This window comes from Vipera ursinii, assembly GCF_947247035.1.
Source record: "Vipera ursinii genome assembly, chromosome: 16".
Lineage (NCBI taxonomy): Eukaryota > Metazoa > Chordata > Lepidosauria > Squamata > Viperidae > Vipera > Vipera ursinii.
In genome coordinates, this window is record NC_139529.1 from 1,699,199 (window position 1) to 1,714,718 (window position 15,520).

The window sequence follows — 15,520 nt, forward strand, 5'->3', positions numbered from 1 at the left end:
TGCAGGGGAATCTCGGGAGGGGAAAGTGGAGCCTAAAAATGCTGCCGTTAAGAAAGATCCAGTTGCGAGGGAATCCTCTGGCTGAAAGTCTCAGCTGGGTTTTAAGGAGATCTAATGGGGGGGGGGCTTACCAAAGCTCTCCTGCTACCTGTCAGGGGTGCAAATGAAGAGCAGCTGGACCAACTTCCAGATTGGGGGTTGGAGAGATTGTAGGAAATCTGGAGAAAGTTCTGGACTCTGAGCATCTTCGGCCGTCTGACCAAAGTGTTCCGGAGCTGAGAGGGGTTTGCCTGGAGCACATGAGCACATGTCTTGCCTTTTGCAGGGGGAACCTGGAGAAGCTGGAGGGCCTGGCCTGCCCGGAGACTCTGGACCAACAGTAAGATTTAAGACGTTTTTTAAAGTATCTGTGGTGAAAAGTATCTGTCAGGACCCTCCCCAATCCACATCTTAGGAAAGAAATTGCTAAGCACATTGGTTTGTGTTTTAGATTGTAAGCCGCCCTGAGTCCTCAGAGAAGGGCGGGATATAAATGGGATTTTAAAAAAAAGAACTTTTGGAGACAGGATTGTCCAAGCAGGAACTTTTACTAAAACATGATTGACAGTGGATAATCTAGACTGAATCCGGAAACTGTCTCGCAGATCGATACTTTTAAAGTGTCCCCGAGTAAAACCCCACCCTTCAGTCCATTTGGTCAGTCCGGGATCAGTTAAGTTTCAGGTGTCAAAACCCTTCGTGGAAAAAGAGAACCTCCATGCATTTACCACATTTGCTTCCTCCCCTTCAAATTCCAATCGGAGATACAAACCAGAATCCCCCACCCCCTTTCTTTGTTCTTCTCAGTTCAAAGGTTCTTCCCTGGTATTTGATGATGGCCTCCAAGCAGGCTGAATAAACAACCTTCCACCTAATGGATTTGTTGTTGTTAGTTGCAAAGTCGTGTCTGACCCATTGTGACCCATGGACAATGTTCCTCCAGTAGGTCCTTTTACTACTGTCCATGGAGTTTTCATGGCAAAGATACTGGAGTGGGTTGCCATTTCCTTCTCCAGTGGATCGTATTTTGTCAGAACTCTCTGCTATGACCTGTCCGTCTTGGGTGGCCCTGCACAGCATAGCTCATAGCTTCATTGAATTACGCAAGCCCGTTAGCCAGGACAAGGCAGGAATCCATGAAGGGGATCTAATGGATAGGGATGGCCAATTAACATCTTCTCTTCCCCTCCTTGGGAATGGCAGAATCCAGCAAGGGGGTGAGATTTAGGTTTGCACAGATAGGGAGTTAGGGATGGAATATAAATGGATTCTGACAGTATCGTTGAGATGAAACGTAATCAGATCGGTACTCAGGAATGCTTCCAAAGTTTCAGGCAAAGATTTTCAAAATGGAGTTCATAACACCGCTTCCAGTTCTGTCCCTTTTCCCACCCTGCCGCCAACAATGTCTCCTGGAGCAATATTCCACCAGCCACGGTTGTACTTGTTCCCGTCTCAGTCATCTCTCAGAGCCCTAATTCTTCTGAGTACCAACAATTCACCCATCAGCCTGTTCGTTTGTTGGTCCCGTTGGCCCCTTGAAACCCAGCCCCACAGAAACCAGCTTCTGAATCAAGGCAGGAGAAGTCAGAAGACCCAACTCCAGGGTAGGAAGTGAGCTCTTGTGTCCCAGGAAGACACAGCAGCAGAGGAGACCTCTGTGTCTTAGCGCGAGGCTGATTGAGCATCAGAAAATAATCAAGTGCTGGCCATGTTTTGATTCCCTTTAAGTGCTGAGTGGACATGTCCTTGTACCCCCTAATCTCTTGCTGAAGCAACTCCGACCTCCTAACAAGCCTCTTCCTTTGACAGGGTCCTAAAGGAGAGAGAGGGGAAAAAGGGGAAGCAGGCCCCTCTGGGGCTGCTGGCCCCCCAGGCCCCAAAGGTCCCCCAGGAGATGACGGCCCCAAAGGGAGCCCGGTAAGTAACTCCCTCCTCTGTTTTGCCCAGTCCTGGAAGGAGATTGCCCCTTTGGCCATTCTTCTCCGGGCTGGCAGAGCGGGTGGCCTCCTCTGCGCGTCTCCTGCTCCTTGAGAATCCTGCTCCGCGTGCCTGGTGGTTCGGCGCTTCTTCCAACAGACCTTGGGGGCAGACTGTGGTGGGGCCTTCAGAAAGACATCCAGAGGGGGCTGGGGGACTGCCGGAGATCAGGAGCTTGCTTGGCTGGGCCTTTTTATTTATGCAACAAGTTTGTTATTCTTATGAATAATAGGCTGCCCAACTCCTAAACAAGTCTGAGCAGCTTACATCTGAAAAGCAAGTCACAGAAAGGAAGATCCAACAGACCAAAATACAAAGCCCTCGTGGTGAGATGGGGCAGAAATAAATGTAATAAATAAAAGCAAAGAAAAAAGAAAAAACAAAAACAAACCCCAAAGTGGACTCCTCGGTCACCCTGTCCCCAAAGCCTGGGTGAATAACCAAGTCTTCGACAAACCCCTTTGGGGTGAGATGGGCAGCAAATAAATTAAAGAAACAAATGACGTATGGCTGGGAGTCTCGCACGTCTGTGCAGGAAGGTTAGAGATTGGATGATAACTGACCAGGAACGCTGGCTCCCTGTCCTTTTTGAGGAAAGGGTAGCTCCTTCAAGGTTGAGGGGACCGTCCCGTCCCTCAAGGAACCTGACACGACTCTAGTTTGCTTGGGCAGCATTAACCACCTAGGGCAATGACGGCAAACCTTTTAGAGACCGAGTGCCCAAACTGCAACCCAAAACTCACTTATGTATCGTCGGGTACCAGGTGGGCGTGGCCCATTGGGTGGGCGTGGCCCATTGGGTGGGCGTGGCCCATTGGGTGGGCGTGGCCCATTGGGTGGGCGTGACTGCGGTGGTCACGGCAGACTGGGTGGGAAAAAGTTCAATCAATCAATTCCATCTTTACGAGATCTTTTTTTTCCCATGAGAAGTTGAAATTGATTGATTGATTGAACTTTTTTTTTTTTCACACGGCGGCGGAGGTCTAAAGTGAAAAGGTTTTATAAAACCCAGCTGAAGGCCTAGGACTGGGGCGATGGCATGTGTGCCCACAGAGAGGGCTCTGCGTGCCACCTGTGGCACGCATGCCATGGGTTCGCCACCACGGACCTAGGGTCTAACAAGCAGATGGCGGCGTTAATAGGCTAGAGCAGTCTCCCCTTGCCTAAGAGTCACAGAATCAAACCCGCTGCCCAGGGACCTCAACCTGGCCCCTCTGACTGCAGGGGCCAAGTTGATAGACCCTCAGACCAATAACAGGATATTCTCTCTCAGTATTCTGCTTCAGATCATGGAGCTGTTCCATTTCATGGCAATGGGTTTTCTAATCCCCCTTGATCGTGGTCAGCGTATTGCCAAGATTGTCACTCCTTTCTTCTGCTGAATATAGGATTTCATGGGAATCCAGTCATAATGTCAGGACCAACTCCGATCCACATCTTAGGAAAGAAGAACTCTTGGAGGCAGGATTGTCCAAGCAGGAACTTTTACTAAAACATGGTTGACAGTGGATAATCTAGACAGGATCTGGAAACTGTGTTGCAGGTTGATACTTTTAATGTGTCCCCGAGTAAAAACCCCTCCCCTCAGTCCATTTGGTCAGTCCCGGATCAGTTAAGTTTCAGGTGTCAAAACCCTTCGTGGGAAAAGGAATCTTCCATGCATTTACAACAATTGCTTCCTCCCCTTCAAATTCCAATCAGATACAAACCAGAACCCCCACCCCCTTTCTTTGTTTTTCTCAGTTCAAAGGTTTTCTTCCCTGGTCTTTGTCATGGCCTCCAGGCAGGCTGAATAAACAACCTTGCATCTAAGGGATAGAGATGGGCAATTAACAACCCTGTCTTCTCTTTTCCTCCTTGGGAATGGCAGAATCCAGTAAGGGGGTGAGATTTAGGTCTGCACAGAGAGGGAGTTAGGGATGGAATATAAATGGATTCTGACACATGCTCTTCCTTTCCATCCCTTTCCAGGGCCCAGTGGGCTTTCCAGGTGATCCAGGACCTCCGGGGGAGCCTGGTCCCGCTGTAAGTACCAAGGTGGAAAAACAGGGAAAGCCGTTCTTTCTCAAAACGGGTCTGAGAATTTCCACGGGAAGAAAATTCCGGGCAGCTGCTCTCCAGATCTTTTGGAAATATTTCAGTTTGGATTGAAATAGGGATTGTGGATGTTGTATTTCTCTGAAGATTTCAGAGATATATATTTCTGCATATATGCGTGTTTTTCCACTTTTTGTGGCTTGTTGATTCATTGTCATTCATTGATTCACTGCTAAGCTTGTAAGCCGCCCTGAATCTTCGGAGAAGGGCGGGATATAAATGGAATTAAAATAAATAAAAAATAAATTGTCTGATCATCATCATCATCATCATCATCATCATCATCATCATCTAGCATGTCTATTCTTTTTACAATGGTCTCATTTTTCTTTGATATTATTGAATGGTAGAAATTTTTAATCCAGGGGGAAACTTGATCTTTTGAAATCTCGATCTTCCATTGAACTCATTACAGATAATGCCCATGTGTTCCACATTCATGGAAGATATTAATACATTCATCCTGTATGGCTTAATTACAAGAGCCAAGTTGGTGCTGTGGTCATGGCACCAGGTGGAGAGTGAGACCTTGAGTTTTAGACCTGCCCTAAGCATGGGGGGGGGGCTGAACCAGACCCTTCCTCTCAGCCCCAAGAAGAAGCAGGAAAAGCAAACCCTTCTGAAACTTTGCCAAGAAAATTGTAGGGCCCGTTCCAGGCAGTCATGAGGAGCCAACACTGAGTCGAAGCCACACAAATATATTACAATGTAATAAATTATATATAAGATATCTACAGTTTCTGTGTCACCTCTTGCATTTAGCTATTAATAACTTCCATTTTATTAGGAAATTCCTCAGGAACATGCCCTTCAAAAGGCATGAAATAGTAATGGGAAAGTTAAGAATTTATTTTCTGTTTGAGACTAAAACAGATGAAGAACGGCTGCAAGAGTTGGGTTTGGCTGGTCCAGAGGTAAGCAACCTTGGCTCTTTTATGACTCATGGACTTCAATTCCCAGAATTCCTCAGCCAGCATGGCTGGCTCAGGAATTCTGGGAGTTGAAGTCCATGAATCATAAAAGAGTCAAAGTTGCCTACCCCTGGGCTAGTCTAAAGAAAATAAAAAACAGGGGAGACATGTTAGCAGTATTCCAGTATCTGAGGGGCTGCCACAAAGAAGGGGGGGTCACGTTATTCTCCAAAGCACCAGAGGGCAGGACAAGAAACAACGGATGGGAACTAATCAAGGAGAGAAGCAACCTGGAATTAAGGAGAAACTTCCTGACAGTGAGGACAATTAACCAGTGGAACAGCTTGCCACCAGAAATCCTGGGCACTCCATCCCTGGAGGTTTTTAAGACGAGGCTGGACAGCCACTTGTTTGAGATGGTGTAGGTTCTCCTGCTTGAGTGGGGGGGCTGGACTAGAAGACCTCCAAGGTCCCTTCCAACTCTGTTCTCTTCTACTTTCTCCTAGGGTCAGGATGGCCCACCAGGCGATAAGGGAGACGATGGTGAACCTGGCCAAACGGTGAGTACCCTGACTAGACGCAGGTTGCACGTCTTTCTTAGGGGCAAAAGATGCATCTCTTTGATTAGTAGCAAAAAATAGGATGTGGATGAGTTAGTGACTAAGTAGGAGAGCTGAGGAGTGGTGGGAGCCATGAGTCAGAAGCTGGGGTCAGCTGGTGTTTCCTGAATGGGTCGACCTGGAAGCCTTCGTCTGGAGGAAAGCCTGCCCCAAGACTAAGCCCCCTTTTCTTCTTTTTTAACAACTGTCCTAGCTGGTACTCCTGCTGCTTCTCTGCAGAAGACAGTTGGGCACGTCTCTCTCTTTCCACAAGTGTGGAAATAGCAAATTTCTGGTGCGTCTAGAGTCATAATGCCAGGGTGAATTTAACGGGCAAGATGATAAGAAGCCTAGGAGTCAGAAAGATACTTACGGATGCTCTTTTGAGCTCGTGGTGACCCCAAAACCTCATAAAAGGACATTGTCAGGCTTGTCCCAGCTTGGGCATCCAGGGAAGGAAGACCCCCCCGACTCCATTTATAGTGAAAGCCAAGTGGTTACAGCATAGCAAAGCCAGATCCGATGATTTCCCCTTCTCCTAGGCCCTCCTCCCCCCATCTTGGTGGTGTCCAGGAACATTCAAATTGGGGGTTTCGCTAACAATTCCACATTTTGGCGCCTCTTTTGGTGGCAGGTGTTTGCATTCTGTTCCCTGGCAGGTGTCCTTGGATCTGTCCACTGTTGTCTCTGGTTGTTACATCTGGTTCCCGTCATTCCCCCTCCCCACATTTTATGACAGGCTCCCAGCAAAGCAAAGCTGAGCTGGGCTGAAGCGGTTTGATGGCAGATCTGACAGACGTAAAGGGGGGGGGCAAAAATCACTTATCAACTCTTGCTTAGCAACAGACACTTGGGGTCAGTTGAGGACTTTGGGTAACCAAACGAGGGTTTAGCCTGTCCTGCCGGTTCTTGTGTTAGAGCTCAGAGGATAAGCACATTTTTCCCTCTTCTTTTCTTTTCAGGGGTCCCCGGGTCCCACTGGAGAGCCAGGCCCTTCTGGACCACCAGGCAAGAGAGTAAGTTGCCTTTTCAGTCTTTCATCTCCCAGTTTTTAGCCAAAACGTCTCAGAAAATGCAACCAAAAGGCACAGCCAAGCTTCGTTTTACTGAATGGACACCCGTATCCTGATGCAAACAGGGGCCAGTTCTGCATACCTGCAAAGAAAACGGGGACATCAGAGGTGTTAATTATTGAAAATATAATGTATCACCATAACAACAAATCTCTGACATACTTGGAAATCTTGGCCTGACTCTGTGTTGCTGCTATGAATAAATGATTATCTTTCTTGCCGTGACAACATGTTAGTTTGCAGCTCGTTTGAAAAACAGGAAAGCAAGGATAAGAAGAGTTGTCAGAGGCTTTGGAGAAATCACATCACCCCCAGAAATAGGGTGGGGTCTTCTAGATTGCCCTGGTTCCCCTCCAGCCAGACTTCAAACCTCCCATAGATACTATTTAAAAGTTATATATTTGTTCTCATTTCTTTGAGTACAAATCAGCTGTTGTTTGCTTTGAGGCTGGTTTCCACTTAAGAAGAAGGTTAGATGCCAATAAAACAGGTAGAGAAGCTCCATCACTGGAGGGTTTTTTTTAAGTCTTTGGAAAGAGACCGGACAACCCTTTGTCCGGAATGGTCCAGGTTTTCGTGCCCAATCAGGATGTTGGACTAGAAGACCTCCAAGGTCCCTTCCAGCTCTGTTGCTCTGTAGTCTGTATTCAAAAAGCAAAAGCAATTATGGATTCGTTACCTTGGGGAATCTCAGACAACTCCTGGCATTCAGTGAAAGGAAGGTATTGTTTTTAACAACCAAAACGTTGGATAAAAAATAACTGTGAAAGATAAAAGAGGTTTTTTTTTTTTTAAAAAAATGACCATACCTCTGAAGAGCCATCCAGCCTCTTGGCTCGTGCTGGAGATGGGGGTTGGGCCTTCCTTTGCTCGAGCTGTTGTTAGATCTGGCAGGAGGTTCGTAAGAGGCAAAGTTGCCGCAACCATCTGGGTTTAATCGCACTGCGCTGTGTCTCCCCATCTCTTTAGGGGCCACCTGGACCAGCAGGACCTGAAGGCCGTCAGGGAGAGAAAGGCGCCAAGGTAAAACGCTGAGCTGCTGCCAGACAAATCAGCATTTCTGGTTTCGGCCATGTTCTCCCTGTAACGTCTCGCTTCTCTTTAGGGTGAAGCTGGATTGGAAGGACCTCCCGGGAAAACGGGCCCTGTTGGTCCTCAAGGACCTCCAGGAAAGCCAGGTCCAGATGGACTTCGGGGAATACCTGGCCCAGTGGTAAGTGATGGCCAACCAAGGTCCACTTCATCTCTAGGAGAGCGCTGATCCAAAACCAAAAGCATGTACATCAGGGCTGCTTTTATTGTCACGGCTACAGGACCTTTCAAGTCTGAATGTGCTTCTCCCTCCCTGCCTTTATCTTTGGGTAAACCAAGAAAGGCCTGAAAAGTTTTCCTAAATTATTTTCTTGGAATGGGGTCAAGACATGCTTGTCTGAACATTGCCTTGGTGGTGGCAAGAAGGTTCCTCCTGTCCTTTAGAGCCATCTCCCCATGTGCCCTTCGTAAAGGTTGAGTTGTGGAATTCTTGCTGGAATTTCCTTGGCTCAGTTTTTCAGGAACTGCCCCAGAATTCTTATCTGCAGAACATTTTAAGTTCAAGAAACCACCTTATTTCCAGCATTTTCTAGGGAATCAAAAAATCCAGTACTACAAACATCCAGACCAACAAATGTCCTTTGCCCTGAAGACTGGCTGGTGTTCTTCCTTGGAACTTGAAATCTGCAACATCAGATCAGAAGTATTGGAGATGGTAACCTAGAACTAGAACTACAAATGACATGACAATCTGAGGGACTGGAAGACTGAAGACCTTGGACAAACATTTCCCTGTTCCTTCTGAGAAGAAAGGCATCAATTCTCACATATAAAATTAGTTAGGTTACGACGTTACGATGTGATGTCCTCCATCCTCTTTCAGTTTGCAGCTGCTGTCAAGGTTTTTATAATGATGGATACAGATATGACAGCGGAAGACAAGTGTTCATGTAAGATTAATTGGAGTTTAGTCCGTGGAAGCTTCAGCCAGCCTGTGTTTGTTGGCATTAAAGGTGCCCCAAGTGTGTCTGTTGATTGTTGTGATGGATGTTAATCTCATTGTGGTGGCGCCACTGACACAGCAGCCTCCCCAGAGACTTGACCCGAGGCGCTTGTCAAGACATCAGATAACTGTAACTGAGCGATTGAATAGATTTTGTTTCAAATCACTTAATAAACTAAAAATCAAGACAGCCCGGTTCATGGTAAGGGTCAAAGCCCACCAGCTGGTTGTGAGAAGGGGAAAAAAACCCACCTCAGTAGTATGCATGGAGAGCAGAGAGTTGACAGAAAAGGAATCTGGATCTCCTTGAAAAGCAAATACGTTTCGGACGGTCAGTCATGACCACAAATTAGCCAAACCAAAAAGCTGCAGGTTTCGTGGACCACAAGAATCTTCAGATGGGATTTCTCTCTGATGTCAGGTGTCAGTCAGAAAAACGGAGCCTTGAGAGGAGATGCCTTCTTGTTCTCTCCTTTTGGCCTTGTCGAGGCCTTGTTTCGCATCTTATGAGGCCTTATTTTGGCCTTACTCTTCTGGCCATACAGGGTGGCACTGCAGAGTCCTTCAAAAGAACTTTTTCTATTTTGCTGGCCTCCAGAAAATCTCTGTTTGATGTAATAAGGTTCGTGACTCGATCGGTAGAGTCGGCCACCACAGCAGATTCGAGGAGATGGGATTTTTGAAGCCTGGCTTCCAGGAAAGCTCCACGTAATGGGGTCTCTGACACCATTTGCAGACTCTGCTGCTGCAGCAAATTCTAGCAGACGGATTTTTTGAGGGCGAATCCCAGAAAGCAGATCTCCGTCCAGCTACCTGGCAGGGAAATCAGAATTTGGTCAGGCCTGTAAATTTGTACCCCAGGTGGAGACCAAGGGCAGGCTGGCCTCCTACTCGGCGATATTCCTCTTGGTAGTCTGGACTAGGAATGCTAAAGCAGAGACACAGACACCCAGGTATTTTCCCCACCAGGCATTTCACTCCCACTCCTTTATCCTTAGTTATATGTTAGATTTTACATCTGGTCAATAGCGGTAGTTCTCAACTTACAGTTATTTGTTTAGCGACTGTTCAGTTATGATGGCACTGAAAAAGTGACTTAGCCTCACACTTACAACTGTTGCAGCATCCCCGCAGTCGCATGACTGCAAGTCGGGCCCTTGGCAACCAGCATGCATTTAGAGCTGTTGCCACCTCACAGGGTGAGGGGGTCCCCGGTTGCGGCCTTCCCTGCCGGCTTCCAGCAAGTGAAGTCATTTCTGTAATAATTGTTAGCTGTTTGGTTAGTGACAGCAGCAATTCCCTTCCTCGGTTAAGGATTGCAGCAAAAAAGGGGGCCTAAAATTGGGTGAGACTCGCATAACAACTGCATTGCTTAGTTGTGGTTCCAATTGTGGTCGTACAGGACCGCCTGTAGCGGTTCCAATTGTGGTCGTACAGGACCACCTGTAGCGGTTCCAATTGTGGTCGTACAGGACCGCCTGTAGCGGTTCCAATTGTGGTCGTACAGGACCGCCTGTAGCGGTTCCGGTTGTGGTTGTACAGGACCTCCTGTGGCCCTTTTAGACTGCGGGGGAGTCGCGTCTGGCTGCTGCCCCAAAGAAAGGCGATGCACAGAAGCGCTTGGCACCTGCTGGGAGACAGCACTGAGTTCAGGTTTCGACAGTGAATGCTGCATTAATCATGGCTATTACTAAGGCAGCCCTCCTTGAAACAAATAGTCGGGGTGGAAATGGAACATAAAAACTCCACTCTCCATGCCTCGGTTGATTCTTCTAGAGTGTGGAAGATATACGAGCATCTCCCACCTCAGTTAGCCGTTTCTCCTACTAACCCAGAATGCACCATAATAGCTCAATGTGTCCGTTGTTTTCCAGGGCGAGCAAGGGCTTCCCGGATCTCCAGGCCCAGATGGACCTCCTGGCCCAATGGTATGTCTGACCTTTTGGGAATTGTGCTTGACCTGCCTTGGGGCTGAAAGCAAAGGCTGGCCCCTCCCCCACCCCTTCCTGGTTCAAGCAAGATCTGCCTCTCGATGGGGGGTCGGGGGGGCATCTGCAGCCCCCGATCCCAAGCAGCCTCTTTCCTCCCCCGAGCACCTTGGCTGGCCAGCCCCTCCCTCACGAAAGAGCTCCTGTCCTGACCTTTATGTGGAACCCCTGGAATGTAGCCAGAGGGCCATTTGAAAGTGGCCCCTCTTGAGTGGCACGGAAAGCGAAGGCTCGGAATTAGAAATGCGTTAATTTTCCTTTCCCAAATTACATTTGGCTCCCATAAATCCAAACAAACAAAAAAAAAGTGGCCGAACGAGACGCCTGATTTTTAGTGTCAACCTTCTTTTTTCTCTCCAAAGGGTCCACCTGGTTTACCTGGCCTGAAAGGGGATTCAGGTCCCAAGGGAGAAAAGGTGAGTTTTCGGCATTAAGATACGTCTGTGGCCCAAAAATTAACCTCTGGAGAAGCCTGTGAATTGGAAGCCCCCGTCTTGACGGTGACATCCGGAGCTGGAAAGGGAATTCCTGAAGCCCGCTAGGAATTGCAGCTCCCGACCTTCTCCGCTCTTGACCCAAAGAGCGTTTGCCATGTGGCCCTTGCCTTTTTCTAGGGTCATCCTGGGCTGATCGGTCTTATTGGGCCTCCCGGCGAGCAAGGAGAAAAGGGAGACCGAGGACTGCCGGGACCTCAAGGAGGATCAGGGTCTAAAGGAGAGCAGGTAGAGACCACGGAGAGCCTTGCCACAAGGTCCCTTGCTGCTGCTTTTTAAGCTCCCCCCCCTGGTGAGGATGGGAGCGGGGGGTGCGGCTGAAGCTTCCGAACTGGAAAGAACTCCCCCACTAAAGCTGGCGATTAAGAAGGCTTTGCAAGCATGGATTCTCCTCTTTGTCTCCTCCTTCCAGGGTATTCAAGGTCCGTCCGGCCCTCTTGGCCCTCCTGGTCCTCCAGGGCTGCCGGTGAGTAGCAAAGAGGCCGGGACTTGGCTCCATTAAATGAACACGTGCGTGTCCCTACCCACCCCAATATAATAGAACATGATTTGGCCTTTCAGTGATTTCAGAAAGATAAATGCCTTTATTCTGAAGGATAGTAAGAATTCTGAGCGTACAGAGCCAATGGCTGCTTCAGCCTCAGACTGACACGCTGGACGCGTTTATTAGGACACAACTTTGTTCTGCTAATCCGCACCGACCTCGGGTAGGGGCTGCTTCGTTATTTTTAATGGGCGCCTTGCCAACTAGCTCTTCTGTCTTTCAACCAGGGGCCCCCCGGTCCAAAAGGTGCTAAAGGATCTTCCGTAAGTACAAGTATCAAATCTATCAGAAAATTGTTTTATTACTATCCATGGTAGTATTGCAGTCCTCATGGTCTCGGGAGGGGGGGAGGGGGGAAAGAAGCTCTTCGTTCCTTTCCTGTCTTTCCAGCCCCTTCCCCTTTCCATGTCTTTGTCCCTCCCATCATCCACATCTCCCCCTTCAAGAAGTTACTCCTTTGATTACTCTGAGGTGAGCTGGTGTCATCCCCCAGAGGAATGAAAGGTGACATTCGTGTTTCCTGAATCTTCGTCATTCCTGGGGAAGAAAGGAAAAGTAGCTCTAACAAGGAGCACAGTGGCAGAAGACGGGGGGCGGGGGGGTCCTCTTCCAGACCCCAGACTGGGGATGGTCCACTTGTAAAAGCAGCGGGGTGAGGGTGGCTGGGAGCACTGTCCTTCTGCATCTCTTCTTCCAATGAAGAAAAGCAACAGGATGAGTCCCTGCTTGGAGACTTGTTTGTTAGTGGGCCATGGGGTCTATGTAGCCTCTGCTCAATCCTTTCACCCTTTTATGGCTGCCCAGAAGGGAATGCAGGAGGGGGAGTTGGGTGCCCCCGCCTGGCCCGAGAAAATGTTAGAGGTTGGGAGAAACTGAGCTAGTCAAGATCGAAAGAGGAGACTTGTTCCACGGAGATGGTCAAATGTCCCACTCAGTCCATCTAGCATAGAAAGACTCCTGGCCGTTTGTTTTGCCAAGAGTCTACTTTACTGAAGCTCAAATGGTCACAGAAGTAGCACAAGCTGAATCTGAGCACAAAGGAAAGTCCCCTGCCCCTCCTGCCCCCGTTATCTGCAAGGGTCCAATCGGGTGCTTGCATACTGTTCAGGAAACAGGTGCTCGGTTCCCGGCTCCCCACATCGCCTTGGCTTCTCACACGGCTCAGCTGGGCTTCCATCCCCCTCCACTTCCTTCACGTTCCGACCTTCCCTTCCCCTCGCCCGCTAATGCCCGGCTGTCAGCTCGTGAGGCTTGGATAGGCGAGATGCAGCCATGACAGAGATGTTCAGAGGCCTTGGCAGGTTGCGGTTCCCGCCGCACCATTTCCACGTGGGTTTCCAGGAGACAACCTCATCCCTTCCCCTTCGTCCTCTTGAAACCCCCCCGGGAATTGTGCGGTGGGAACCGCAGTGGTCAGGGTGGCTTTCCTTAAGGGCTCTGGAGGGCTGCAGTCACGCTTTGGCACCCGGTTAACTGGCCGTGTCTCCTCCTTCTTCCCAGGGGCCAACCGGTCCAAAGGGAGAAACTGGCCATCCTGGCCTGCCAGGACCTCCGGTAAGTGCTGTGGCTAAGATGCCTTCCAGGTGGTCGCTTCTCTGGTGTGGCCTCGCTCAAGCCAGGCTCCTGTTCTTCTCCCGCCCTCCAGGGTCCTCCAGGAGAAGTCATCCAACCTCTTCCCATCCAGTCCTCCAAACGGACTCGCAGAAACATTGATGCCAGCCAGCTGATGGATGATGCCAATTCTGACAATTACGTGGACTACGCCGATGGCATGGAGGAGATCTTCGGCTCTTTGAACTCCCTGAAACTGGAAATCGAGCAGATGAAACACCCCTTGGGCACCCAGCACAACCCCGCTCGAACCTGCAAGGACCTGCAGCTTTGCCACCCGGACTTCCCAGACGGTAGGCGGCATCCCTGGAAGGGGAGGGGGAATGGTTGGGTCTGGACATAGAAAGCGGCAATTGAATTTCTTTCGAAATGTTTGCAGATGTTCCAGTTCGGTCCCATTGATCAGACCAGTTAGACCAGAGATTTCAATCTAAGGTTAAAAAGTTGTGTAAATATCGTGGATGGCATGACAGAAACACAGTTAATCCAGATGGGTGCCAGGTTTTCCATCCAGAGTTCCGTAGGGCTCCCACCCTGACTGGTTTTAGACAGGCAGGCAGACAGCAGGAGAAGCAACCGTGTGTGAACAGGGAGCAAACCTCACACTCACCGGCACTGATGGCGTTGCCTAGTCAGGTAACGAAATGTCTGCAAGCAAACAGCCGGGCTCAGCGGGCACTATGGAGCCCACAGAGATGCTCTTCTCTTGGAAGCTGTTTTTCATATTTGTGTTTTAAAGTGGAAACATTCCCTTTTTAAAAAAGAATAAAGGTAGATTGAGGAATGACATGAATTTCAGAAGTGGAGGAAGTTTGAACAAGTCCTGCTGAAAGACAGAAATGAAGCTTTTCAGTGATGGGTCAGTTCCAGCTCTTTGGAACGGTGTCAGACGCCTGGAAAAACGCTGAAGACGGAGCTTCTCTGGAGGGCCCTTGGAGCGAATGCCGAAGACGGTGTTTGGGCTTTATCATTTCTAGCCACTGCCTTTTCTCCCAACTCTAGGAGAATATTGGGTAGACCCGAATCAAGGCTGTTCCCGGGATTCCTTCAAAGTGTACTGTAATTTTACAGCTGGTGGGGAAACTTGCATCTTCCCAGATAAGAAGTCTGAGGGGGTGAGTAACTCTTGTTTTTTTTGCTCTCCCTTTGGAAGATACAAATGTTCGCGGTCTGCACGTTGCCTTGATTTTGCTTTCAGCGACATAATGCCCATCAGGAAAAGATTGAAAAGTGAGCGAAAGGCTGTCCCAGAGAAGGGGGGGGTCCACCTATTCTCCAAAGCCCCTCTCTTCTATTCTAAATTCTGAACAGGAGAGATTCACCCTAGAACTAAGGACGAACCTCCTGACGGTAAAGACTCTTATTCAATGGGACAGCTGGCCTCCAGAAGTAGCGGGTGCTCCATCCCTGTAGTGTTTAAAGAAGAGATTGGGCATCCATTGGTCTAGGATGGGATGAGAACTCCGGCCTTGGGGTAGAAGATCTCCAAGGTCCCTTCCAGCCTTGTGATTTTATGATTCTAGGAATTAGAGGCAAGAAAAAAAGAGCAAAGAAAATGAAATTGAGCAAATCTAGTTTACTTCAGCAACAGCCCCATCCCTTCTCCATCCCTTTGCAAGTCATCCTTGCCTCTCACACGTCTGAACGCTGATTCAGATGCTGCGTTTTGTCCTTTGACCTTTCTCACTTCAATAGAATAGAGCTGGAAGGGGCCTTGGAGGTCTTCTAGTCCAGCCCCCTGCTCAAGCAGGAGAACCTATACCATTTGAGACAAGTGACTGTCCAGTCTCTTCTTAAAAACCTCCCATGATGGAGCGCCCACGATTTCTGGTGGCAACTTCTGTTCTACTGGTTAATTGTCCTCACTGTCAGGAAGTTTCTCCTTAATTCCAGGTTGCTTCTCTCCTTGATTAGTTTCCAACTATTGTTTCTCGTCCTGCCTTCTGGTGGCTTGGAAAATAATGTCACCCCCGTCTTCTTTGTGGCAGCCCCTCAAATACTGGAACTCTGCTATCATGTCTCCCCTATTTCTTTTTTTCTTTTGACTAGCCAAACTCAAGTCCTGCAGCCGTTCTTCGTATGTTTTAGTCTCCAGTCTTCTGCCTTGTGCATCTTTTAAATCTTCCTGTTTATTGATAGACTCCTGAAA

At 48.8% G+C, this 15,520-nt stretch overlaps 1 protein-coding gene across 1 annotated transcript in view; it reads left to right on the forward strand.

Annotated features, from left to right (window-relative positions):
* Positions 1-15,520, forward strand: part of COL5A1 (collagen type V alpha 1 chain) — a 203,237-nt gene that overhangs the window by 172,949 nt on the left and 14,768 nt on the right. Inside the window, exons 49-63 of the mRNA XM_083375260.1 lie at positions 326-379; positions 1,852-1,959; positions 3,991-4,044; positions 5,534-5,587; positions 6,589-6,642; positions 7,669-7,722; positions 7,805-7,912; positions 10,609-10,662; positions 11,085-11,138; positions 11,337-11,444; positions 11,629-11,682; positions 11,988-12,023; positions 13,261-13,314; positions 13,406-13,664; positions 14,374-14,486. Of these exons, the coding sequence (XP_083231386.1) occupies positions 326-379; positions 1,852-1,959; positions 3,991-4,044; positions 5,534-5,587; positions 6,589-6,642; positions 7,669-7,722; positions 7,805-7,912; positions 10,609-10,662; positions 11,085-11,138; positions 11,337-11,444; positions 11,629-11,682; positions 11,988-12,023; positions 13,261-13,314; positions 13,406-13,664; positions 14,374-14,486 (1,218 nt within the window). The remainder of the gene's footprint in view (positions 1-325; positions 380-1,851; positions 1,960-3,990; positions 4,045-5,533; positions 5,588-6,588; positions 6,643-7,668; positions 7,723-7,804; positions 7,913-10,608; positions 10,663-11,084; positions 11,139-11,336; positions 11,445-11,628; positions 11,683-11,987; positions 12,024-13,260; positions 13,315-13,405; positions 13,665-14,373; positions 14,487-15,520) is intronic.